Below are 25,522 nucleotides of genomic sequence, written 5' to 3'. Positions count from 1 at the left end.
TGCGAAATGTCTCTCTGCTTACAATGCTGCCTCTCCTGCATACATCTGTCAGAGAAACGGTAACCACTATTACTTTGCCACTCTGTATGACCGTGGCAGGAGGATCCCTCTGTACTCTGCCTATCAAATGGATATCGAAGGGGTCCCTGGCAGAGAGGGGTCCATAATTTATTATGAACCACAGGTTTGCATATTTCATTTTCATTATCACCTTTTTTAAATGTCCTATACATTCAGTGCAGCAGCCATTTAATGTGACTGGCACAACTACAGAATGATACAACACATTAGTTTAGTTCAAATATTTGCAGTAGAACAGGACATTAGCTGTAGAGCAGGTTAGAAAATGATTGTATTCATGCAATAAGCACTAGAAGGTACTATTTCGTATATTGTAATTTCAGACTAAATAGCAGTAGCCTAGAATACCAGTAATAATAACAATGAGTTGTATTKGACTGCTACCACAAAGCTTGAAGTGGAGTGGCTAATTTGTAAATATTCGTATTTTTCAGCTTGTGCATCCTGACCTACCACCACAGCAAATGAATAAGAAAGAATCCTTGAGTGAGATCAAGACATACAACCAAATCAATGCCTGCAGAGAAAGCTCTACACAATACAGACAGAACTACAAGCTGGGCTGGAGTCAGGCTCTCAACAACTTTAGCTCGTACGACCGCGGGCACCTAAACCCCGCAGGACACCATGAAGGAGAAGCCTCCAAAGCCACCATGACCCATACCAACGTAGCTCCGCAAGACAGGATGATGAACACCGGGCCGTGGAACCAGTATGAGACGATGCTGAAGGTTAATTTGAGTGTAGGCTGTAGTAAGATGTATGTGGTGACTGGGGTGGTCCCAGGCGACACGTGGGTAGACCAGAACGAGCGAGTCAATGTTCCGAGTCACTACTGGAATGCCTACTGCTGCACCGACAACAACGACAACCCTCTCAGGTCTGGAGGTGCCTTGGGTCCTAACACAGCTCTCAGTGTTGTTACAGAGTATAACTCTGTTACAGACCTTGAGACTGAGCTTAGAAGGCTACTGAATGTTGACAACAATTTCAACATTTTTAATGGCTGTTAGTCCAACATAGATGTGGACGTGTCTAATATATCTGGTGTGATTGTTTTGGATTTTTAATTAATGCTTAGGCTCTTACGTTTGTTGTTACTGTTTAGTATAGGCCTACTGTATAATGATGTTTTTGAACCTATAGATTATATTGATGTAGGTCAGTGGCTTTCAAACCTCTCCTCGGGGACCTCCAGATGTTTCACAATTTAGCTCATCTGATTCACCTATTCAATGGCTTGACTATTAGTTGAGTCAGGTGTGCTAACTGTGGAATAGTTCAAATACAAGGAATGGCTGGGGGTCCCTGAGAAGAAGGAAAACCCCTGATTTAGGCTACATCAATATTTTAAACAAATCCCTGACCATAAATATGATCCTATTTATCAAATTTGTGCATAAAATGTATTACAATTTAAAAACAATTTAAAAACAGGTCCGTAGGACGGCTCATAATAATTCTTCGTAAAGTATATGTTTGATTGTTTTGTCACACAGAGTTGCGCCTGTCTCTTATACACATCTAGATGTGTATAAGAGTAAAGTATATGTTTGATTGTTTTGTCACACAGAGTTGCGCTCTCAACTCTTTGCGAATGCTTGTTGCTATGAATCTTTAACCCAATAAAGCTTGACTTGCAATGCAAATTGTGGAAGGATGAAATGTATACATCGACATAAATATAGAAATATTTTTCACATACTGTCTGTGAACTGGTTGGTACTTTTTGTCAAAAGAGATTGGATGAAGGCAGCAATACTGTGGGTGGACATTGGGTCTCTGTAACCTCTAGTGGTCGATTTAGTGCATAAACTGGGAAGGAGTATAACAGGGTTTCCCAAACTCGGTCCTGGGGCCCATCTTGGGTGCACATTTAGTTTTTTTGCCATCGCACTACACAGTGGTTTCGAAACGTGCACCCAGGCGGGATCCTAGAACCGAGTTTGGGAAACCCTGGAGTATAAAAGGGCTACATACCGGGCCATGATCAGTATGCAAATGTTGTGGAACGTTGCAGACAGAAATGCCATAGCATCACAGGAAGCTGCTGAGGTGAGGACGGCTCATAATAATGGCTGGAATGCGGTGAATGGTATCAAACGCATTAAAATCATGTATTTGATGTGTTCGATAGCATTCCWTTAATTCCGTTCCAGCCATTACTATGAGCCTGTCCTCCCCAATTAAGGTATCACTGGCCGACTGTGTCATAGATAGAGATGCCTCGATGCATGACTCAGTCGAACAACTCAGTCGATTCTATTTCATTCCCATCTACTCTAATAAAAAACAAAACTGACTAGTAAAATATGTAATGCATATTGTAGCCCTATGCAGTGCCATTGTTACACAACTCTTATCTGTCCAACTATGTTTGTTCATTACATTTAGATTTCTTTATATCAGGCAAAACACCAAAACCCTAAATCACTACTGACAACCATTGTGCGGCTTGGTAAAACTGCACTAGGCCCATTGCCAACACAAACTACGTTATAAGGGGGAAAAATGATACCATTTTGTTTGTTATTTCCTCCTCCAGTCAGGAGATTGATTGTACATTTATTTTGGTCAGCATGTCAGGCAAAGGTAATGGACATGGTTCCTAATGCCGTGGATGACCAGTACACTCACTGTCGGGAGCAGATGTTGAAGAAGGTTGTGGAAGGGGGTCTGCTGGAAGAAGAACTGAAAGGCAGTATAGAGTATCGTTCTGCCTGGCAGGCAAAGCCGTGTACAAAATTAATCCCGGGAGGCGTCAAGCAACACACGGCTGCATTGGTGGTTTATGGACATGGGGGAAATGTGTTCAGAAAGATTTTCAACAATGCAGTGGAGACTCAGGTTGGGAATGTCAATGTCTATAATGGCGACTTCCTGATCAAATCCCTCCATTTCCTGCTAATGGATGCCATGGGGCTTTTGAAGACTGAGAACTGCCAAACTGTGTTTTGTGGCTCAAGCAAAAAGTATGAGGCACAAGTAGGGTCAGAAGTGGATTTGGGAGGTTTACCTCAACTAAGGCCAAACGTTCTGACACGGAGGAATCTGCTACAGACAATGGGATTCTTTTCAACATTATTTCCTGCACTGTAGTCAACATGGATAAGTACAGTTGCTTCCCAGACAGCATTGATCAGCTGATGTCCCCAGCAGAGGTGTTTAGGGTGGCTGAAGTAAAGAATGTAAGCAATGAAGATCACAAGTACAGAGAGATCGTTTTGACAAGTTCAAGGACTCACAGCATTGACAGCATCCGCGGCTGTTACCTCTTCCCCAGGTGAGGCCAGGCTATATAAGTGTTCGAAAAGATATGACAACATTAGACTACCAAATAGGTGTAGACGACACAAGCATCAAGTGGTTTTAAAATGTCTACCTTATTCTTTGGAGAATGAGAGTCTGTCTTTGTCTGTTTGTCTCACCAGATCTCCTACAAGTACGAGTCCTCCATCAATCACCCCCAAAGGCTCCTCTACTCAATGGCTTGGCAGTAGCCTGTCTGTTCTTGTGGTTGTATCTCTCTCTATCTCCCTGATCACCAGGACTGATCATCTCTGATAAACTAAAGTGTTGAATGCTAATAGATGCGGTAAAGAAGTCAATGGAACGCAGACCGTGGGGGATAGAAGGACGCACATTCAACAAATCTGATCTAACAAAATAGATATTTGTCAAATTGTCAGTTTTGAGGGATTGTAACATGCCCACAATGTGCTTACTAAAGTCTGATTTGGATATATTTGTCTGTTTTCGCTGCATAACATTTAGAAGTAGTCCCTTTTCAGGTTTAGAAGAAGTGACTGCTAAATGCTAACTCACATTCATATAACTGGTAGCATACAGTGGCTTGCGAAAGTATTCACTCCCTTGGCATTTTTTCTATTTTGTTGCCTTACAACCTGGAATTAAAATGTATTTTTGGGGGGTTTGTATCATTTGATTTACACAACATGTGTACTACTTTGAAAATGCAAAATATTTGTTATTGTGAAACAAACAATAAATAAGACAAAAAAAACATAAAACTTGAGCGTGCATAACTATTCACCCCCCCAAAGTCAATACTTTGTAGAGCCTCCTTTTGCAGCAATTACAGCTTCAATTCTCCTGGGTTATGTCTCTATAAGCTTGGCACATAGAGAGGATACTAACATTGTCAGCGGCGCACAAAGTGACCGGCGCCCCACCCGTGCAAAGTGCGCTCTTCCCCGCGGCTCAGTGGACCCGATCAGTGGACCTGAGCGGCCATGGCCGCGCGTTTCACGGCCGTGCAGGTTCTAGAACAGATCTTGTCCAGCGTGGACCAAGAAGATTACTCAGATTCCCAGGAGGAGGAGGAGGAAGAGGTTTCAGAAGACGAAGACGGGGAGGAATACAATCCCGAGGGCCACGAGGTCGACAATGCTTCTTCTCCCTCTTCTGAGGAAGACCCCGAGGAAGCCCCCGAGGACGAGCACGAGGCCCGACACGAGGACCAACGCGAGGACGAGCAGGAGGACCAACGTGAGGAAGAGATCTCCTCGGCTCCGGACCTAAGGGAGACGTTGCTGTCGAAAAACGGCAAAATCGAATGGTCCCCCATGGCCTACGGCCGCCTCCGCAGGGCCAGTGCGATCTGCCACGCCGGGCGAGACTCCGGGCCCCACGGCCTACGCTGCGTTGCGCACCCGCGACATCGCGTCCACCTTCCACCTGTTTGTCACACCGGCGATAGAAAGGATAAATCTGGAAATTACAAACCTGCACGGGGCCAGAAAATACGGCGACGGCTGGCGAGCCATGGACGCCACGGACCTGCGAGCCTACGTAGGGCTGCTGATCCTAGCAGGCGTCTACAGGTCCCGAGGCGAGGCCGCGGCTAGCCTGTGGGACGCCGAGAGCGGCAGGACCGTGTTCCGAGCCACCATGCCGCTCAAGGTCTTTCACAGGTACTCGAGGCTGCTGCGATTCGACGATCGCCAGTCGAGGCCCGCCAAACTCGCCACGGACAAACTCGCAGCCATACGAGACGTCTGGGATCTGTGGCAGGAGCGGCTGCCGGCCCTCTACAACCCGGGGCCCGAGGTGACGGTGGACGAGCAACTGGTCCCATTCAGAGGTACTGTGCGTATGTGTGTGTGTATGTGTGTGTGTGTGTGTGTGTGCGTGTGCGTGTAGCATAGCACTCATTTACCCCAATGAACAAGTCATGACGCTAATCTCTTCTCCCCTTGCCAAAGGCCGCTGTCCTTTCCGTCAGTACATTCCCAGCAAGCCGGCGAAATACGGCATCAAGTCGTGGGTGGCCTGCGACGCCAAGTCCAGCTACGCTTGTAAGATGCAAGTGTACACCGGTAAGGCGGCCAGCGGAGGCCCCGAGAAGAACCAGGGGATGCGCGTCGTCCTCGATCTGACAACGGGACTGAGCGGTCGGAAAGGCGCTCGTCAAGCCGCTGATCCAAAGAAGGCAGCATCTCCCCCGCACCAAAGCGGCGTCAGCGCTCGTCAAAGTCCTACAGGGTGCTACGGCAGCTCGTGATCAACAGCGCGAGGAGCCCGCCGCTGGCCCGGCCACCGGGGCAAGTAAGAGGAAGAGGTGTCAGCTCTGCCCACCCAAGAAGGACCAAGACACACACGGTGTGCTGCAGGTGTAAGAAATACATCTGCAAAGGCTGTTCACACGCATACTGTCACACTTGCGCCCATTGGGCCTTTAGCCAATACGGGACAGGCTGACCCGGAGGACGCGGGGTCTAGACACAATACGAGGACGACGGGAGGGATAACAAACATACCCAACGGCACAATGTCCACAACACAGGGAAGATATTGTAGGAGGGGGGGGGGGGCGTTTTTTAAATCAATACCCAAACTCACACGGGGCCCAAGGGCACACGGAGGACAGACTGCTGGAAATCACAGAGTGTCCTGTCTGTGAAATGTCCAGGATGTGAGTTTTGAGGCAGGACCTCCCGCTAGTGTCCACCCATATCCAACAGTCGCTATTGTATCCAACTTACTACTACAGGGAAGTACCTAAATATCAGGTTGGGTTGTTACAACAGTTTACATGTCTTAACACTGGGAAAGAAGTATCAGCTATATTCAGCATGAATGTTACGGCTAACCTGTTCATCTTTGTTGCAGCAATGCCTTTGTATCTATGTGTGCATCTGTACGGACAGCACAGTGGCAACAGTGACGAACCTGTGTTTAACGGAGATTATCCGGGTATGGATGGGGGACTTGATCTTGACGGAGAATATCGGGCTATGGATGGGAGACCTGAGTTTGACAGAGAACACAGGGTTGTGAATGGAGGACCTGAGTTTGACAACCCTCTGTTAAAAGGTAGATCTGGAGTGGCCCGGGCTATCCAAGGTGGTTCGAGTGACCACTCTATACCTGACTTCATTGGGGTAAACAAAGATTATTGCTATGGGGACATTTGTAGGGAATATGACACATGGAACGTTACTTGCCGGGTGACATTGATGAAACAGTACCAAGTGTATAAACTTGATGGGAGATGTCTGCCTATCACTCTAGTTCGCTACTACGGTAAAGGCAAGCCTGACGTCTCTGTGTTTTCTGTGGTGTTTAACTGGAAGACAACGTCTACTCAGTCTCTAATAGCCAGTGGATCACAATACAAGGCAGGTCTACGGATCTTGTTGACCTGTGCATCTGGACGATACATGGATGGACTCGGAACAGCCGTGGTAGATCGGCCTTACTACGCAGCCTGTCCTGTGGACTGTACCGGATACGAAGTGAGCACTGGCGCCAGACTACATTCCCTGGGTCTCAGTGTACTGAAGACTGAAGATGTGAGGATGATGGACCCGGCTTCGGTCTCACTGAATCTGACACTGCTTCGAGAAAGTATGGGGGAGATGTAATTATCCTAACAGTTGAATTGTTATATTGTATTAATTTGGTAAGATGGTGTTGTGGACCTCGTTGTCAATAAAATACATTGGTAGCACTTGACATTTGCTTGTGTGACCATAATTTCATTTTAATGTCATTCAACAGCATTATAAACCATAACCATGTCTATAGTGTTAAGTGTAGTGGTATCATTGACACAACCCATGACGTTGAGCAAGCATGGAAGCCAGTATAGGCTCCGGTGGCTTCTGTCAAGCTCTGTGTGATTGATGACGAGTTCTTAGGTCCGCCCTACCATGACTCAGTCTCTGCAGAAGTATGGTTCATTGACAATAGGGCCCAAAGCGATATATTAATGACTACACTAATGACACTCCAAAGCAGAAGAGTGTATAATGGCACATCCTAAATCAGAGTCTTTAGACACACTCAGATATTGTAATAAAGCAAAGGGGGATGACAGTAGCGATGACTCAGACGTTTGCTTTGTTAGTGGCAGCACATGYAGAGAGCTGCAGTTCAACCCTATTACAGCTGAAGATGCCCAGTTGTGCACGAGGCTGAAGGTGCAGTGCAAGAAGAGGTCTCTCAGTCATACTGCGTCTGGTGTGTTAGGTGCTCCGTGTAAGAATGTGAAAATAAAAGGTGACGGAAATTGTTTCTTCAGAGCGGTCAGTGAAGCGCTATGTGGTACAGAGGAGTACCATGAACCAATTCGAAATGCTGTGGTGCAGCAGCTACAGAGCAAACAACATATGTATAGGACCATTCTGAGAATGTGTTACCGTTCAGTGTCAGAGTAACCGTTGGATTGAATACAGATCTAACGGTTTACAGGTCTCTAGGCAGGGCATATATTTGGAGAATAGTCGGAACCATTATGAGACAGTTGTTTGTGTCAAGAGGCCTCAGACTCAATCTTGTTATGGGTACTGTAAGGTTTATGAGATTGTGAACAGCGGTATACCGCAAGCCGTTAGGTCTTCAGGTTCCAAGGTCAAGTGACTACGAGGATTGGATGTGTGATGATTATCAAGGACACTGGCAAGAGGACTATACACATAACCGAGATACTCCCGGTGCTGACATGGAGAATACCAGAGACTAGGAGGCTGAAACTAGTCCCCAGTACCATTCAACCGAAAGTCTTGTGGACTACGACGTTTACGATTCTGAGGTTTCAGACTACGAGGTCCACATCCAAGATGTCGACAGTGAAGAAGAGGTTGACCACGAAGAGGTGGTGTACTGCGAAGAGGTCTACGGTGAAGAGGTTGACGACGAGATGGTGGACTGTGAAGTAGTGTACGATGTAGAGGTCGTCGCGGTGGTGGACCGCGACGAAGTATCTAATGAAGAGGGTAACAAGGTACAAGTTTACTGTGACAAGGGTCACGACACGGTTCCAGCTGTGGAGGAGTCAAGAAAGCAACAGCAGATGCAAAGCAGCCTTAATTGGTCTATACTGAACAGATCATGGAATTCATTCCTAGAATGGCTGGTTGAGCGCTGGTGGGGATCGGTCTCTAAAGAGCAGATTGTCGCGTTCATGGATACAGCTAAGATTCGCCCAGGGGACATTGTCATCWCAGCACACTTCGGTGGCATGCAAGGAGGAGTGTGTTCGATTATGGTGAAGACAGAGGATGCAGTCGTGACCTTTACTGTTGTTATTAGTCGAGGCAGGTACATCTGCACTGACATGGTACAAGGTCTATTTTCAACTCCTATTGACATTATGAAAGTTCTGGTCCGTAAACTGGGAGAAGGACACTTGCTACGTAGACCCAGGGGAATGGCTCATAACCCCAAATACTTTGCTATGACACATATAGTGAACGAGATGTGTTACATGCTAAAAGTGATGAAAGGCTCATGGTAGGGAGCTGCATTCCTCAGTTTGGAAATGTCCCTACCGCATGGTGAAGTGATAGAGCTTCTACGAATGAAGACAAACATGTACACCAACCCAGCTGCCGTAATCCATTATATGGATGAGGACAGTCTGGGATACCTGTTTGTTATTGTAACTGCCAAGGGAAAGAGATTCAAGGTGGCGTTTGATAACTTGGGTTTTACGATTGGGACAGGTGCACGCTTATCAGAGATAACAAGTGTACTGTCCCACACCAGCAGCCTTGAAAGGGTAATATTTGTAAACCGAACAATGAACCAGATCCTTGAGGATGAAGACCTGTGAGGACAACCAGGTGTCAGATATGCCACACACACTGTATAGATTAGTAAAGATATAGGTGGATAGCGTATGTGATCACTGTCATATCGCTTGGTACATGTGCCATTACAAAGTGCTTGTGGTGTAGTATTCAATGTCCATATCCATGTGTGAATAAAGACAATATTGTTCAGAGAAGGAATATCCAGTCACATTTATTGACATAGTACATTTCAATACATCCATACCTAAAGCAGAACATAGTGACAGCATTAATTTTCAAAGAACACAACCTCTATTGCAAACATAAAGGAATAAGAGGGGTTGGTATAGTTAGGCCTCCATAGATTGCCACCTAGTCATCTCCCTCCTCATCATCGGCCATATCCTTGCGAGAAAGAGAATAATCACATTACCAAGATGTCATAGACACAAGCAAAGTGTAATCACAGTATACACTACCATATCTACCATGGCCTCGTCTGCATTGTTCAGCTGGGTGAGAGGAGGTAATGCCAGGTGAGGTTGAGGCTGCTCAGGCTGTGCATGGTTGAGGACCTCTGGGTGCAGCAGTGGACGCTCTTGTTCCAAGACAGGGTTCCTAGGTCCCTCGTCGTCAGACGATAGTATGTAATCGCTCTCCTGAATGTGTATTAAAGGCATGGGATATAAATCACATACACATGGTATATACTTTTTCAACAGTGAATGAAAGGACATGAAACATAGTCAGTCTCAATCAAGCCGAGTACATACAGAACGGTTCAGGGTAACGGTAGATGCCTGTGGAGTGGAGATGAGGGTCAGAATCAGTACAAGTTAAATGACTTAGGTTAGCATGGTCTATGAACAAGTTGTGTATAGCGTATGATATAATCATGTGTGTATCTTACCAGGCTCAGCTCGCTGTTGTCAGTTTCTACACCACTGTCCTCTGACATCATTACAATTCTGAAATGCACAATGGCTTGAGGTAAGGCGATAGAGGTCTATAATTGGCTGGTAAACGTGACAGTTGCAGTAGGTGTCAAGGTCAAACGATATTCCATGGTTGGGTTACGGTTAGGGACAGGCGTTGCGCCTGTGTAAGCTGTTCAGAGAGCGACATCTCAGCAGCATCCTGAGGAGCCACTAGCCACCTCCCTAGCAAAAACAGTTAGTGTCACGTTCTGACCTTTATTTCCTTTGTTTTGTCTTTATTTGGTATGGTCAGGGCGTGAGTTGGTGTGGGCAGTCTATGTTTGTATTTCTATGTTTTCCTATTTCTGTGTTTGGCCTGATATGGTTCTCAATCAGAGGCAGGTGTTTTGTGTTGTCTCTGATTGGGAACCACATTTAGGTAGCCTGTTTTGTGTTGGGTTTTGTGGGTGGTTGTTTTCAGTCTTTGTGTGTCTGCACCAGATAGAACTGTTTCGGTTGTCACTTTTGTTGTTTTGTATTTTGAGTGTTCACCTTTATTAAAGTAAGATGAACAATTACCACGCTGCGCATTGGTCCTCCGATCCTTCTAACTTATCTTCCTCAGACGAGGAAGACGACAGCCTTTACAGTTAGAAACATGAGGTCCTTTCCCTGGGGTTATTGACTGTGTGCGGGTTGGGGTATGCTTTCAATTACATAGTACTTACCATTGCTTACTATGATACCAATTACACACATATAGCGAAATAGGTACGGGTTTGGACGATGGCCTATGTAAACGGAAGACAATTCAATTCACTCCGTGTCTCTTACCGACATGAATATGGCAACTGGCCTCTATTGAACAGATCGTGGTTTCCACTGTTAGAATGGCTGGGTGAGAAGTGGTGGGGTTCCGCCCCCTGAAGAGCAGCTAATATCATCCCTAAATAGACCCGAAGTTACTGTAGGAGCTATTGCCATCGCGGCCTACTTTGGTGACATGCCCGGAGGTGTGTGTTCAGGTATGGTGAAGAGCCCTGACAATAGCCTGATCCCATTTGCTATATACGTCACCCGAGGCTATTACAAATGCACGGACTTCGTAGACTGGGAAAGAGGTGAACCTGTTGCGATGATAGAGGATGTGATTGAAGCAGTCCCAGAAGGTTACTTGATGGCTAGACCGAGAGACATACCCGATGGGCCGAACAATTCGGCTGGCACACTTGCGGTGGAAGGGATGCGTGAAATGAAACTGCTACTGAAGCATGCATGGTGGGGAATTCTAACGGGCAGTTCCCCAGGGTCATACAAGCACATTGAAGTGATACAGGACCTACAAAAGATGGAAGAGGAATACCCCAATCCGGCTGCAGCAATCTGTCGTATGGACGACAACGACATTGGATACCTCTTCGAACTTGTAACCGCTAAAGGCAACACATACAAGGTAACCTTTGATAAGTACGGGTTTGTGCTTGTAAAAGATGTAGTAGTCAACACCGTGATTGACACAGCTATACACTTCAACACCATGGCACGTTTGCTGGACTATATGAGCAAGGTTGGAAAGGTGACCTTTGTACCAAGACCCCTTCCTACACTGCAAGAGCTCTGCAGGAGCAGGATGGTGAAAGATGTAGCAGGACCGATCAGGAGAAAATGAGAGATGGAAACTCCACCCCATCTCAACCACTTCATACAGGCCGGTCAATATGCAAAGAGATAGAGGACATGAACATTGTTCCACCCAAAGATTATGGCTGGGCTTTCCACCCAGTACCGCTTCATCCAAGCATGTCTGGGTTATCAAACAAGAGTCCATTCAGTGGTTTCTAGCCTTTACAGTTGCATCCAAGCGTGTCTCTATATCCAGCCATTAACAATACATCCCACACAGGTGGTTAGCAACCCATTTACCACTTATCACACTGTGGCTGTTGTATCCACACAGACTTACTCTCTCCACCCCTGTCAGGTTTATCTACCCTTTGCCCAGTCTTCCAACTCTGGTTGTTTATTCAGCCCTGGGCACTCAGCCAAGCCTATCTGTTATACAACTCAGGGTGTTTACCCAACCGAATATTACAGGGAAGCAGGTAAATAGCAAGGTCTGCTCTTCAGATCTACATCATTTGGCCTGTCTCAACACTGGGGAAGAAGTATCAAGTCTTTTCGAAATTGCTTGGACGGAAGTAACGTATGGCAACTGGCCTATATTGGAGAGAACATGGCGTTCATTTGTAAAGTCGCTGGGTGAGCGCTGGTGCTGGTGGGGCTCCGTTTCGGAGGAAGAAATTATATCTTCCCTGAATAGACCGGAGGTAAAGGTTGGAGCTTTTGCCATAGCGGCATACCTTGGAGAGGCACCTGGAGGAGTGTGTTCATGTATTTGGAAGACAGAGGAATGTGGCATTATCTCATTTGCCATATACGTCTCCGGAGGCAGGTACAGATGCACCAAGTTCCTAGACTGTGAATACAGTCACCCTACGCAAGTGATAGAAGACATGTTTGGAAGATTCCCAGGAGGGTACCCGATGGCTAGCCCGAGAGCCATACCTGGTGGTCAGAGGGAGTTCCCTTTCGTAAATGTAGTGGAAGAGATGCATACCATGATACAGTTACTAAAGAGTGGATGGTGGGGACTGTCTCTTGGTATGTCCCGAAAGAATAATTCCGGATGGGCATCTGAGCACACCGCCGTGTTAAACACCCTAGAGGATATGCAAAGTGACAACAACCATCCTGCTGCAGCAATATGTTACATGGATGAACGCGGCGCTGGATACCTCTTTAACATTGTAACAGGGAAAAAACTGTCATACACGGTCATGTTCGATAGGTCTGGATTTCGATGTGGGCCCAAGCTACTCCACCATACGAGAGTTGATTGACTACATGATCAAGGCTAAACATTTAACTTTTGTGCCACGACCTTCCCCCTAACGTGAGTGGAGACAATGACAAGGATGGAGTACGATCGGAGGACACAAGAGGAGTCAGATGGTCCACACCGTGTCAAAGGTTTCAAACCAGGCACCCAGGCCGAGGCTATGGATATGAATAGTGAACTCTTTTCATAACATAGTCTGTAAACTATTTTATACAATGACATTACAACTAGAGTGGAGTTGACCATGTTAGGTATTGACATTAATAAAACCAAGTGAATGGTCAGTCAAAGATGTGTGTTTTTGTTTTTATTCATAGGAAACATTCCTGCATAACATAGTGCTCCTGCAAATGCACATATCACGCCAGTGTTGTTAACCCATACATGTTGCCCCATAGTAAAAGTTATACCAATCATTTAAGGACATATGATTAGTCAACATAAACTTCAACTGGGTTCTCCTGATCAACACCTCGGTGCTTAACTGTGTGACAGTAGCAAGACTGTCAAAGGCATCTTCCTCAAATCCCTCCGCAAGCCTCAGTCCATGGATGAGTTTGGTGTATATACCCGAGAGTGTTGATCCGTAGAGTATGGTGATGGAGAGATGTCCAGTTATTTCACCTATGTTATCAGAGGGGCTCTCGACCAAGACTCTGATGTGAGACGTGTTGTCGTCTACAATGGCAATGGTGTCCGCGTACTCGCTCATGGTCTGGTACAGGGAGGTAATGTATTTCATCACCGCATATGGGATGACAATGTCCCCCCCATACATGTGTCTAGGAGGGAAAGATGTACAGTCGAGGTCTTGGAAGGCTCGCGGGGTTGCCATTGCCATCTCCTGAGTGACTCGGTGTAGAATTCCAAGGTTGTCAAGGGAGGCAGATCGCAAAAGAGACATTTCTGAGAGCATCATAGTCCTTGTCTGCGCTGAGTTGCTGGGACGGTATGCACACGTAGCTGTCGGCACATTGAGGGAAAGAAAAGGTTCCACTGTGTCTCTTCGTAACTCTGACAAGGCCTATGGTCGAACACAGGCCGCATGTGAATTGAAACTCCCCTTGGGTAGAGGCGACCAGAACGTCTAAAGCTCCTTTCGCTCTGTCCGAGGCCCAGATGCTGTTTGACATCATGAAGGCTAAGACATTGATGAGAGCCTGCCTGTTGTCCCCATCATACACAGATAGGGTTCGATTAAAAGGCACCGTGTCCGTGCCAGCTATCTTGATACAGGAACCACCGTTGATGTCAACATTCCACTCGGATGAAAGCTTAGCCGGATCATTAGTCGGGACCCTTGTCTTGTTGTCATTGAGGACTGTGAACTTGACCAGTATTTTCTCCAAGGTGCCTTGCTTGTATGCGGTAACTGTCATGTTGTCAATGATGAACAGAGTGCTGCAGTCTCCAAAGGGTATGAGTCCGTGCAAGTCGATCTTGAACATGGCAGGCTGATGTGCCTCACTGACCTTGTTCATGGTGTGGGTGAACACATTCTCCTTCTGACTGAAATACATCTTTACCCGGGCTTGGGATGATAAGGTGTAATATCACAGGTGTTTACTCGATGCATGTATAGGGAATCGTATATACGGTGCTTTTCGTCTCGATCTAGGTTCAGGGAACTGTTGAGTAGTGGCAGTGTTGAGGAGATGGGGACCGGGCCGGGTCAGGCTCACGAGAACCACCGTTTTTCATTCACACACCGTCCTATCCTTCTCTTCTTGTCCTCACCGTAGACACGCTGGATAAGCTTGTGGCCGGGGATGTTGTTGGTGAACAGGTCCTTGTAGAAGTTTTTACAACCTGTGCAATGATACGTAACCTCCCTGCGGTCAGAGAGAGGACGTGTCCTCTTTCCGAGCTTGGCCCGGATAGGTTTGATCCACTTCTTCTCCCTGAAGGTCTCTATCCAGGTTTGCATGACTTTGTCGTCGGCACAAAAGTATGGCATGATGCAAAGAACAGACTCGGGGTACATGACGGACCCAGAGCTGAACGAGTCCGGGGTGTGTATCTGCAACATGAGTACAGTCTGATACAGAAGACCTGCCAGGTCAACTAGAGTCCTCTCGCACAGCTCGCTTCTCACTATTGAAAGCCTACCAGTGGAGTAGTCGATCCCCGCGTCTGTCAGCATGACAGTCGGCACCGAAAGCGAGATGGAGGCGTCAGAGCAAGAGTCGTTGTCGACAAGGGACAGTATGCCTTCCGCTATGGCTTCCGTGAGCCTTTTCCCGAGCGAAGCGCTTAGATTCTTGTAGACATCACGGGGCTGTAGGGACATGTCCTCGGTGATCACATTGACGCAGACCTCGAGTTTCTCACCGGGCAGACGAGCCACAGTCTCTCTGTTTGTCCTTAGGTGCTCCAACTCCCTAGTACCGCAGGCCGGTATCATGTGTTTGGGGCAGTTGTTCATTACCGTGTTGAAAGCCATGGTTGCCCTCTTCAACCTCTCTCTGACTGAGGAGACGGAGGTGAGCAGGTGCTCTTTGCAATCATCCAGGCTGTGGGAGCCAAGAGCAGAACTGTACATGTAGCGGGCTAAGCAGTAGACTATAATGCAGTGAGCCAAAAGCTTTCCTGAGCGGTTGACCAAGGTACAGTCTGCGTAGTGAGCTATCAGCACCCTGGAGTTGGCGAAACATTTGTTGAAAGGCTGGTAGGGGTGGCAGATGATCTCCGTGTACGAGAAGGAGTCGATTGGGGTTCTGTGGGGCTGGTCGAGATGCTCCTCCGAGTTGTCATCTCTAACTTGAATGGATCCGCAATCATACTCGTTATCACTGTCAGGCACCTTGCTTGAGTCGGAACGCTTGGCCTCGCACATGAGCGATCCACCGAACATGGCCGTGATACACCCTGTGCTAGCCTGGAGGTTCAAGGGGTATCTGTAGAAGGCTGCTTCGCAAGGGTTACACTTATGATACTCGGTGCACTCGACGGGCTTGACCGAGAGTCCTGTGATCCGCTGTAGCCACGTCTTCACAGTTTCTAGGTAGATCGTTTTAACACTGGAGTTGGCTACCTTCAAGCGATCCAGCGTTTGTTGTTGACTAAAGTGCTTGTTCTTTGATGATTTGATGAGACTGCTCCAAGGAAAGAACTCTGCTGCCATCTTGGACGCGATGAGTTGAGATGCCTTGCACGCTAGCAGGTCTCTGTGGTTCATGCAGTATTTCCAGTCCTTGTACAATGTTCTCCCTGTGACGGTGTCGACCGACGCAGACCCGTAGCCCCGCACGGGAACCAGTGTCGTAGAGACCGCAGAGAAACCAGAGTCCAGCTTCAAGGTTATAACATTGTCCACTCTGTAAGAGGTGAGAAAGGAGCTAGCTCGATGCAAGTCTAACCACTGCCCGAGATCATCCAGGATCGGTTCCCTCCAGGTATAAGATTACATCTCCGTTCTTGAGCTGGTGCCAGGGAGAGGTGGAAAAGCAGGATACCATGTCAGTCTCCAGTTTGATGCAGTCTCCCCTCATGACGCAGGCTATGAAGGTGTCCGTCATGGCAGAATCACAAGGGGAGCGTATACTTTTGAAGGCCGAGAGCCCCCTGACCTTTACGGAGATCGAAGACAGATCACCCATGTCGTCCATGTTGTGACTGAGAGCCTCGTAGGTCTTCTTAGCTATGTGGCAGTAGACAGAGCAACTGTTTTCATACTCCAGCTTGACTCTCCTGTCTTTGACGAAAGGTCCAACCTCTTCGGACCCAGGGACTCTTGCCACAAATACAGGATATCCTTCCTTGGTCAATCTTCCTTTCGGGTCTGACTACATGTTGGTGTGTGTTACCTCTGCCTATCACGTACATCCTCTCGAGAGTGTCCTCAACCAAGGCAGTGTGCACGTAGTCCAGAAAGGCAGGCACCTGGGCGCCAGCCCTCTTAAACATGTCACCCACAGCCGTCCGGGCCTTACAGGCGAAGCTCTCGAGTAGTTTGATGTCAGTCTCCCCCGATCGGGGCGTATCTTCTCTGTGCACGTCTACATCAGACACGTCCCTTTCAGGAAGGTCCCCGGGGCCGTATCCAACTGAGACCATGACACTGTCAGTGTCTCCGTAGACAACGGGGAAGCGGTGACGGTAGAAAGTAGACACACAGTTGTTTACMACGGCAATCTGTTGCCTGCCATGACCAGATATGTTCCGTAGAAGGAGTTGGCTAGGCTAGGACTTTACACTCTCCCTCCTGCAGCTTGTAGTAGACCCGCTCGGCCTCGCTGATGTCAGGGTTCTTGAGTTTCCTCTTGAACTCAGCTCGCTGGTTGAGATAGTACTCCACAGAGGAAGAGAATATGCCCGGGGCACGGATAAAGCAGCCTTGGGTCTGGTCGTACTTGAGAATGAGCGATGCGTACTCAAACCCCTCAGCCTCCCAGTTGTAACACACCCAACCGGATAAATCGTGGGGAAAGTGCACGGGAGGCCAGGGGATGGTGGTCTCAGGCGAGATGTTGAGAGCGCACATGATGGAGGGGTACATACTGGAGAAGTCAAACGACAGCTCCAGACCCATACCGGGTCCCGAGTAGTGTAGGCCCGTGAGCGGGTCACATACAGCTCCCCCTTTCCACGTCTCACTGCTAGATTAGGATCCCATCGCAGGCGGCTGTTCAATTCCATACCCAGGGTTCCTGCTTTGACTGAGAGTGCCGAGTGTAAACTTGAGCTGAGGAATCTGAACCGAGTGAATGCTCTGCACGAAGCCGCAAAAGTTATCCCCTCTTCCGTGTACCACCACGTCTATATTGAGAGTGGCCCTACATCGATGGAACAGAGCTGATACTGGGTTGAGAACCTTAGCCAGCCTGGCGCACAGCTGTGAGTCGACCAAGTTGTAGAGGAGCACGGCGAATAGACTCTTACCTCCGAGTCTGATCATCTCATCCATTTTAGAGTAACCCATGTCGGCCAGCTTGCAAAGCTTTCTGGTGTCCTTTGGGGCCTTTCTGTGTAGCTTCCTGACCTTGGAGATGACAAAGGGTGCTACGTCGTTCAACTTCATGCTGGTACATGCAAACTTTATATCTCTGGTCCCCGCCATCCTGTAAAGATCTATGATGTTCATACCGCAGCTGTTCATCTTGAAGTGGCCCAGCTTGGCCTTCTCTTTGTTGAACGTTTCGATGTGCACAGATATCAGTCGGAGCTTGTACTCGGTCAAGGTTCCATTGAGCAACAGAGAGCCTACGCTCTTCAGCATCTCCTTGTACATATCTAGGTAACGTACGTTTTCAAACTGGAAGAAAGGTACCATGTCATCGGCCAGGGTCCTGGTGACAAAGAGGCCGTACCAGGCTCGCAATAGCGAGGCGCCTCGTTACTGGGTAACGACGTCGCGGAACTTGGTGTAGTTCAATTCAGCGTAGAAATGCACATGCTGCTCGATCACCCTCACATTGAATTCGGCATTGAACACGTACAGGAGTTCTATGCCGTACTTGTACAGCAGTTGGATCATCTTCTCCAGGACTGTGAGTTCTCCGGAGCACGGGTAAAACATAATCTTTGTGACATCGTCTATGCCGGCACCCCTGGCTAGTTCGTGGTCCGCCTCTGGGTGATGGTTGTCTGTTACCTTACATTTATTATAGACAACCATCAGCTTCTTTCTGTGGTGGGCGGGTGAGGTCTTGGGTATGTGAGAGTTGAGGATCACGAGAGAGATGCAGGTTATCTCGTGCTGCTGACCTGGCATGTCAGGAGATAGAGTAGGGATAGAGACGTGCTTACTATGTTTTGGCAATTGTGACCTGCCAGTGTTTAGCGTGTGAACCAGCTTAGTCCTGTACTCTGTCATGCCCTCAACCATACGCTCAGTGCAGTAGGGGAACCTGTAGGCGAAAGAGTCGCATCTTAGGGACATATCCTGGTATGATTTGTCAAACACGGTCTCAATGTCCAGACACGCTGCCTTGTAGAAATAGGCTACGTGTTTACTGTCAAAGAACTTAGTCTCAGCCTCAGACAGGTCGTGATCATAGATGAGTTCGGAGACTGAGAGGACCTGGTTCAGCTTGTTTGCGGATATGAAATAGACCCTACCGAACATGACATCGGATCATAGGGCAGGCGTGTTACCGTCTCGAGCAATGTAGTAGCCCTTGTCCGGGCAGAAGTCTCCAAACGTGAGTGCTCCCCTGACGGTTTCTACATACTTTTTGGCCAAGGATATACATTTAAGCGGGAAAACGAGAGCATTTACTTTCCGCTTAATGTCATCATGGAGAACGTGGATGTTCACTGGCTCAGAAGCAAAATGTTTAGACCAATGTCTACCAACCAGCTCCCAGGTCTCTTCCTCACCATCCTGATCTCAAACTAAGTCGAGGTCATAACCCACAACAGGAGCTATACCAGTAACTTTGAAGTGTACCGTAGTGTAGATTTTGATATCTCGAGCCTGCACCACCAACCCTCTGCACAAAAGAGCCTCCTCCTGCCTGTTAAAGAGGACAGACTTGATCATCACCCTGACCAGATTAGGCTCAAGGCCAGGGTTGACAGCTCTACGCTCAGGGTAGATGTYAGGAAAGTAATCCACGAAAGGCACGGCTTTGTTCATGATTCTGAATCAAGAGACTCGATACAGAGATGAGGTAGTCATTCAAAAGTCATGTTAAACACTCTTATTGCACACAGCGTGAGTTCATGCAACTTATTATGTGACTTGTTAAGTACATTTTTACCTCTGAACTTATTTAGGTATGCCATAACAAAGGGTTTGAATATTTATTGACATTTTGTATTCATTTATATATATATAAAAAAATATATAAAAACACAATTCAACTTTGATGTTAGGGTTATTGTGTGTAGGCCAGTGATCTAAATTTAATGCATTTTAAATTCAGGCTGTAACACAACAACATTTGGAAAAAGTCAAAGGGTGTGAACAATTCTGAAGGAACCGTACTGTAATTGAGGCCACAGGATCCGCTTTCTCTCCAAACCAATTCAGATAAAACAACAGCCTTGGTTGCTCGTTGTAGCCTACTCCTTCTCATTTCATTAACTTTTCATTAACTTTTATTTCCACCTGAAGGCTTCTGGTTGGCTACTGGTCTTTTTATGGGGCGCACGTGCACTTCATAAAAACTACATTAAAGAGTCAAACTTTTATTAAATGAATCATTTGAAATGTCATGGCATATCCGGGTATGTAACAATGTCACATGGATATTTTAATTTAATTCAGAAAAAGCCTTTTCAGGGTTAAAATAGTCATATACATTTTTGTCTTAAAAWWWWWWTATTAAAACAAGTAATCGAATACTAACGTCCATTCGGATATTYGATAACCGTGCACATCCCGAGCAGAAAAATATAGATATTTATGACATAGAATTAGGCATAATGATTATGGATCTAGATTGCAAGAAAAAGTGTGAGTGAGTGAGTGAGAGAGAGAGAGAGAGAGATTATGTACAGTATCTAGAGAGTAACAGGAAGTGTTTACTCTGAAACTACAGACCTCTAAGGGAGTGAGACAATTCAAAGGACTGTTAAACAAGTTCAGAAGGTGAGATTGAAAATGTAACAAATTATTTGGATATTCAATTTCTTATGGTTATTTCGAAAATCGATGCAATAGCGCAAGGTTCTCTGTATCAAGCACAGCAAAAACTATTTCATACAAGGAAATTAAATAGGCTAGTGGCAGCTTAAGAAACAATACTAATGTGTCATGCAATCAAGATATGCACTTAAGGAAATATACTGCTATTCTTATCTGTATTTTTTGAAACTGCACTGTCAGTTAGGGGCTCGTAAGTAAGCATTTCACTGTAAGGTCTACTAAACCTGTTGTATTCGGCGCATTTGACTAATACAATTTGATTTGATTAGATTTGCTAAAGTATCAACTGACAAATGAACAATATGTTTGGAGTGTATATGATTATAGCATAATTAACCTTACAGCAACATGATCATTTAGCAACCTTTGACCAGAAATGAGAAGCAGGAAGTCAACCTCTAGATGGTGGGAAACTACAGTAAACAGGAACTATAATGTTTCAGGAACTTGGTTTTCATAACCTGATTTGAGATGATTCTAGTGACTAATTGTGACCTTAAACAGTCATAATGTAAAGGTAACATTGCAATATAGGTTAATCTGTGATGTTTTTCTCCACAGTGGCACAGCATGGTGACTCTGTGCCTCTTGTCCCTCGGTCTCCTCTCCTTGTTGGGGGTCAGAGGGGAAGTGGCTCCAAATTTCGACAACTGCAAAGATTCTTTCTTCAAAATGACACCAGTGTCTGGTCTGAATATAGCTCTCCCCACTCCGATCGAGCCCAACACACAGGGCTTAGTGAATCCTGCGAAATGTCTCTCTGCTTACAATGCTGCCTCTCCTGCATACATCTGTCAGAGAAACGGTAACAACTATTACTTTGCCACTCTGTATGACCRTGGCAGGAGGATCCCTCTGTACTCTGCCTATCAAATGGATATCGAAGGGGTCCCTGGCAGAGAGGGGTCCATAGTTTATTATGAACCACAGGTTTGCATATTTCATTTTCATTATCACCTTTTTTAAATGTCCTATAAATTCAGTGCAGCAGCCATTTAATGTGACTGGCACAACTACAGAATGATATAACACATTAGTTTAGTTCAAATATTTGCAGTAGAACAGGACATTAGCTGTAGAGCAGGTTAGAAAATGATTGTATTCATGCAATAAGCACTAGAAGGTACTATTTCGTATATTGTAATTTCAAACTAAATAGCAGTAGCCTAGAATACCAGTAATAATAACAATGAGTTGTATTTGACTGCTACCGCAAAGCTTGAAGTGGAGTGGCTAATTTGTAAATGTTTGTATTTTTCAGCTTGTGCATCCTGACCTACCACCAGAGCAAATGGATAAGATAGAATCCTCGCGTGAGATCGGGAAATACAACCAAAACAATGAATGCTTAGAACGCTCTCCACAATACCAACGGAAATACAAGCTGGGCTGGAGTCAGGCTCTCGATGACAACTTTGGCTCGTATGACCGCGGGCACCTAAACCCCGCAGGACACCATGAAGGAGAAGCCTCCAAAGCCACCATGACCCATACCAACGTAGCTCCGCAAGACAGGATGATGAACACCGGGCCGTGGAACCRGTATGAGACGAKGCTGAAGGWTRWTTTGAGTGYAGGCTGTAGTAAGATGTATGTGGTGACWGGGGTGGTCCCAGGCGACACGTGGGTAGACCAGAACRAGCGAGTCAATGTTCCGAGTCACTACTGGAATGCCTACTGCTGCACCGACAACAACGACAACCCTCTCARGTCTGGAGGTGCCTTGGGTCCTAACACAGCTCTCAGTGTTGTTACAGAGTATAACTCTGTTACAGACCTTGAGACTGAGCTTAGAAGGCTACTGAATGTTGACAACAATTTCAACATTTTTAATGGCTGTTAGTCCAACATAGATGTGGACGTGTCTAATATATCTGGTRTGATTGTTTTGGATTTTTAATTAATGCTTAGGCTCTTACGTTTGTTGTTACTGTTTAGTATAGGCCTACTGTATAATGATGTTTTTGAACCTATAGATTATATTGATGTAGGTCAGTGGCTTTCAAACCTCTCCTCGGGGACCTCCAGATGTTTCACAATTTAGCTCATCTGATTCACCTATTCAATGGCTTGAYTATTAGTTGAGTCAGGTGTGCTAACTGTGGAATAGTTCAAATACAAGGAATGGCTGGGGGTCCCTGAGAAGAAGGAAAACCCCTGATTTAGGCTACATCAATATTTTAAACAAATCCCTGACCATAAATATGATCCTATTTATCAAATTTGTGCATAAAATGTATTACAATTTAAAAACAATTTAAAAACAGGTCCGTAGGACGGCTCATAATAATTCTTCGTAAAGTATATGTTTGATTGTTTTGTCACACAGAGTTGCGCCTGTCTCTTATACACATCTAGATGTGTATAAGAGTAAAGTATATGTTTGATTGTTTTGTCACACAGAGTTGCGCTCTCAACTCTTTGCGAATGCTTGTTGCTATGAATCTTTAACCCAATAAAGCTTGACTTGCAATGCAAATTGTGGAAGGATGAAATGTATACATCGACATAAATATAGAAATATTTTCCACATACTGTCTGTGAACTGGTTGGTACTTTTTGTCAAAAGAGATTGGATGAARGCAGCAATACTGTGGGTGGACATTGGGTCTCGGTAACCTCTCGTGGTCGATTAAGTACATAAACTGGGAAGGAGTATAACAGGGYTTCCCAAACTCGGTCCTGGGGCCCCTCTTGGGTGCACATTTAGTTTTTTTGCCATCGCACTACACAGTGGTTTCAAAACGTGCACCCRGGCGGGATCCCAGAACCAAGTTTGTGAAACCCTGGAGTATAAAAAGGCTACACACTGGGCCATGAGCAGTATGCAAATGTTGTGGAACGTTGCAGACAGAAATGCCATAGCATCACAGGAAGCTGCTGAGGTGAGGACGGCTCATAATAATGTCTGGAATGCGGTGAATGGTATCAAACGCATTAAAATCATGTATTTAATGTGTTCGATACCATTCCATTAATTTCGTTCCAGCCATTACTATGAGCCTGTCCTCCCCAATTAAGGTATTACTGGCCAACTGTGTCACAGATAGAGATGCCTCGATTCATGATTCAGTCGAACAACTCAGTCGATTCTATTTCATTCCCATCTACTCTAATTAAAACCGAAACTGATTAGTAAAATGTGTAATGTATATTGTTGCTCTATGCAGTGCCATTGTTACACAACTATTATCTGTCCAACTCCCAGAGTCTGACTCTGTATGTTTGTTCATTCCATCTAGATTTTTTTATATCCAAAACACCAAAACCCTAAATCACTACTGACAACCATTGCGCGGCTTGGTAAAACTGCACTAGGCCCATTGCCAACACAAACTACGTTATAAGGGGGAAAAATGATACCATTTTGTTTGTTATTTCCTCCTCCAGTCAGGAGATTGATTGTACATTTATTTTGCACCGCTCGCGTCGCGTGCGGTCAGCATGTCAGGCAAAGGTAATGGACATGGTTCCTAATGCCGTGGATGACCAGTGTCGGGAGCAGATGCTGAAGAAGGTTGTGGAAGGGGGTCTGCTGGAAGAAGAACTGAAAGGCAGTATAGAGTAKCGTTCTGCCTGGCAGGCAAAGCAGTGTACAAAATTAATCCCGGGAGGTGTCAAGCAACACACAGATGCATTGGTGGCTTATGGACATGGGGGAAATGTGTTCAGAAAGATTAAACGATGCAGTGGGAATGTCAATGTCTACAACGGCGACTTCCGGTTCAAATCCCTCCACTTCCTGCTAATGGATGCCATRAAGCTTTTGAATACAGAACTGCCAAACTGTGTTTCGTGGCTCAAGCAAARARTATGAGGCACAAGTAGGGTCAGAAGTGCGATTTGGGAGGTTTACCACAACCAAGGCCAAACGTTCCGACGCGGAGGAAGCTGCTTCAGACAGTGGGATCCTTTTCAACATYAYTTCCTGCACTGTAGTCAACATTGATGAGTACACTTGCTTYTCAGACAGCATTGATCAGCTGATATCCCCAGCAGAGGTGTTTAGGGTGACTGAGGTAAACAATGTAAGAAATAAAGATCACGAGTACAGAGAGATCGTTTTSACAAGTTCAAGGACTCACAGCATTGACAGCATCCGCGACTGTTACCTCTTCCCCAGRTGAGGMCAGGTTATGTAAACGAAAAGATATGACAACATTAAACTACCAAACAGGTGTAGACGACACAAGAGTCAATTGTTTTTAAAATGTCTACCTTATTCTTTGGAGAATGAAAGTGTGTCTATGTCTCTTTGTCTCACCATATCTCCTACAAGTACGAGTCCTCCATCAATCACCCCCAAAGGCTCCTCTACTCAATGGCTTGGCAGTAGCCTGTCTGTTCTTGTGGTTGTATCTCTCTCTATCTCCCTGATCACCAGGACTGATCATCTCTGATAAACTAAAGTGTTGAATGMWAATAGATGTGGTAAAGAAGTCAATGGAACGCAGACCGTGGGGGATAGAAGGACGCACATTCAACCAATCTGATCTAACAAAATAGATATTTGTCAAATCGTCATTTTTGATGACATGCCCACAATGTGGTTACTAAAGTCTGATTTGGATGTATTTGTCTGTTTTCGTTGCATAACATTTAGAAATAGTCCATTTTCAGGTTTAGTAGAAGTGACTGCTAAAGGCTAACTCCCATTCATATAGACTGGTAGCATAGCTAGCATAGAGAAATCGATGGTGGTCGTCAGTCAGTTTTAACTGTAATGCAGTTTCTTGGTGATGATAACATCAACATGTATTCGGGTTGACATCCATACCAGCATTATTGTCAGATTTTTACCTCAACATAGAGTGAAACACACATAAACAATAGCCTAAATGTAGGCTAATTTTGCTGGTGGCCATTGAGGAGATTCTGGATCTTTTCTTTTCCCCCATGCGTTTCCATGGCGTTTCCATTGTTTTGGTTGGGCTCATAACCTGACAGTCCAGGCAAACAGTATGTATGACCTCGTAATATTTAGGTTGTGTAA

General features: G+C 45.9%; 2 protein-coding genes and 2 pseudogenes across 3 annotated transcripts in view; all 4 read left to right on the top strand.

Moving 5' to 3' along the window:
• LOC111971567 (endonuclease domain-containing 1 protein) overlaps window positions 1–22,860 on the top strand; it is a 23,203-nt gene extending 343 nt beyond the window's left edge. Inside the window, exons 1-3 of one of the 2 annotated variants that reach the window (XM_023998407.2) lie at window positions 20,359–20,472; window positions 21,091–21,459; window positions 21,791–22,860. In XM_023998407.2, coding sequence (XP_023854175.1) covers window positions 21,100–21,459; window positions 21,791–22,372 — 942 coding nt within the window. In that variant the 5' untranslated portion in view covers window positions 20,359–20,472; window positions 21,091–21,099 and the 3' untranslated portion in view covers window positions 22,373–22,860. Of the gene's footprint in view, window positions 1–20,358; window positions 20,473–21,090; window positions 21,460–21,790 lie in introns of those variants that run through there. The other variant, XM_023998408.2, reaches the window with a different exon arrangement.
• On the top strand, window positions 5–1,582 carry LOC111971568 (endonuclease domain-containing 1 protein-like; the record flags this gene model as incomplete). The annotated part of the gene is made up of 2 exons (XM_023998409.2): window positions 5–184; window positions 516–1,582. Coding segments are annotated over 2 exons (759 nt in total), but the record flags the coding sequence as incomplete, so codon positions are not given.
• LOC139028506 (T-cell ecto-ADP-ribosyltransferase 2-like) lies at window positions 2,670–3,910 on the top strand (annotated as a pseudogene).
• Window positions 22,861–23,989: 1,129 nt separating the features above from the next.
• LOC139028505 (T-cell ecto-ADP-ribosyltransferase 2-like) lies at window positions 23,990–24,701 on the top strand (annotated as a pseudogene).
• The last annotated feature ends 821 nt before the right edge of the window (window positions 24,702–25,522 follow it).

This window comes from Salvelinus sp. IW2-2015, linkage group LG13 (assembly GCF_002910315.2).
Source record: "Salvelinus sp. IW2-2015 linkage group LG13, ASM291031v2, whole genome shotgun sequence".
Taxonomy (NCBI): domain Eukaryota; kingdom Metazoa; phylum Chordata; class Actinopteri; order Salmoniformes; family Salmonidae; genus Salvelinus; species Salvelinus sp. IW2-2015.
This window is presented reverse-complemented; position numbering and strand designations above follow the sequence as displayed.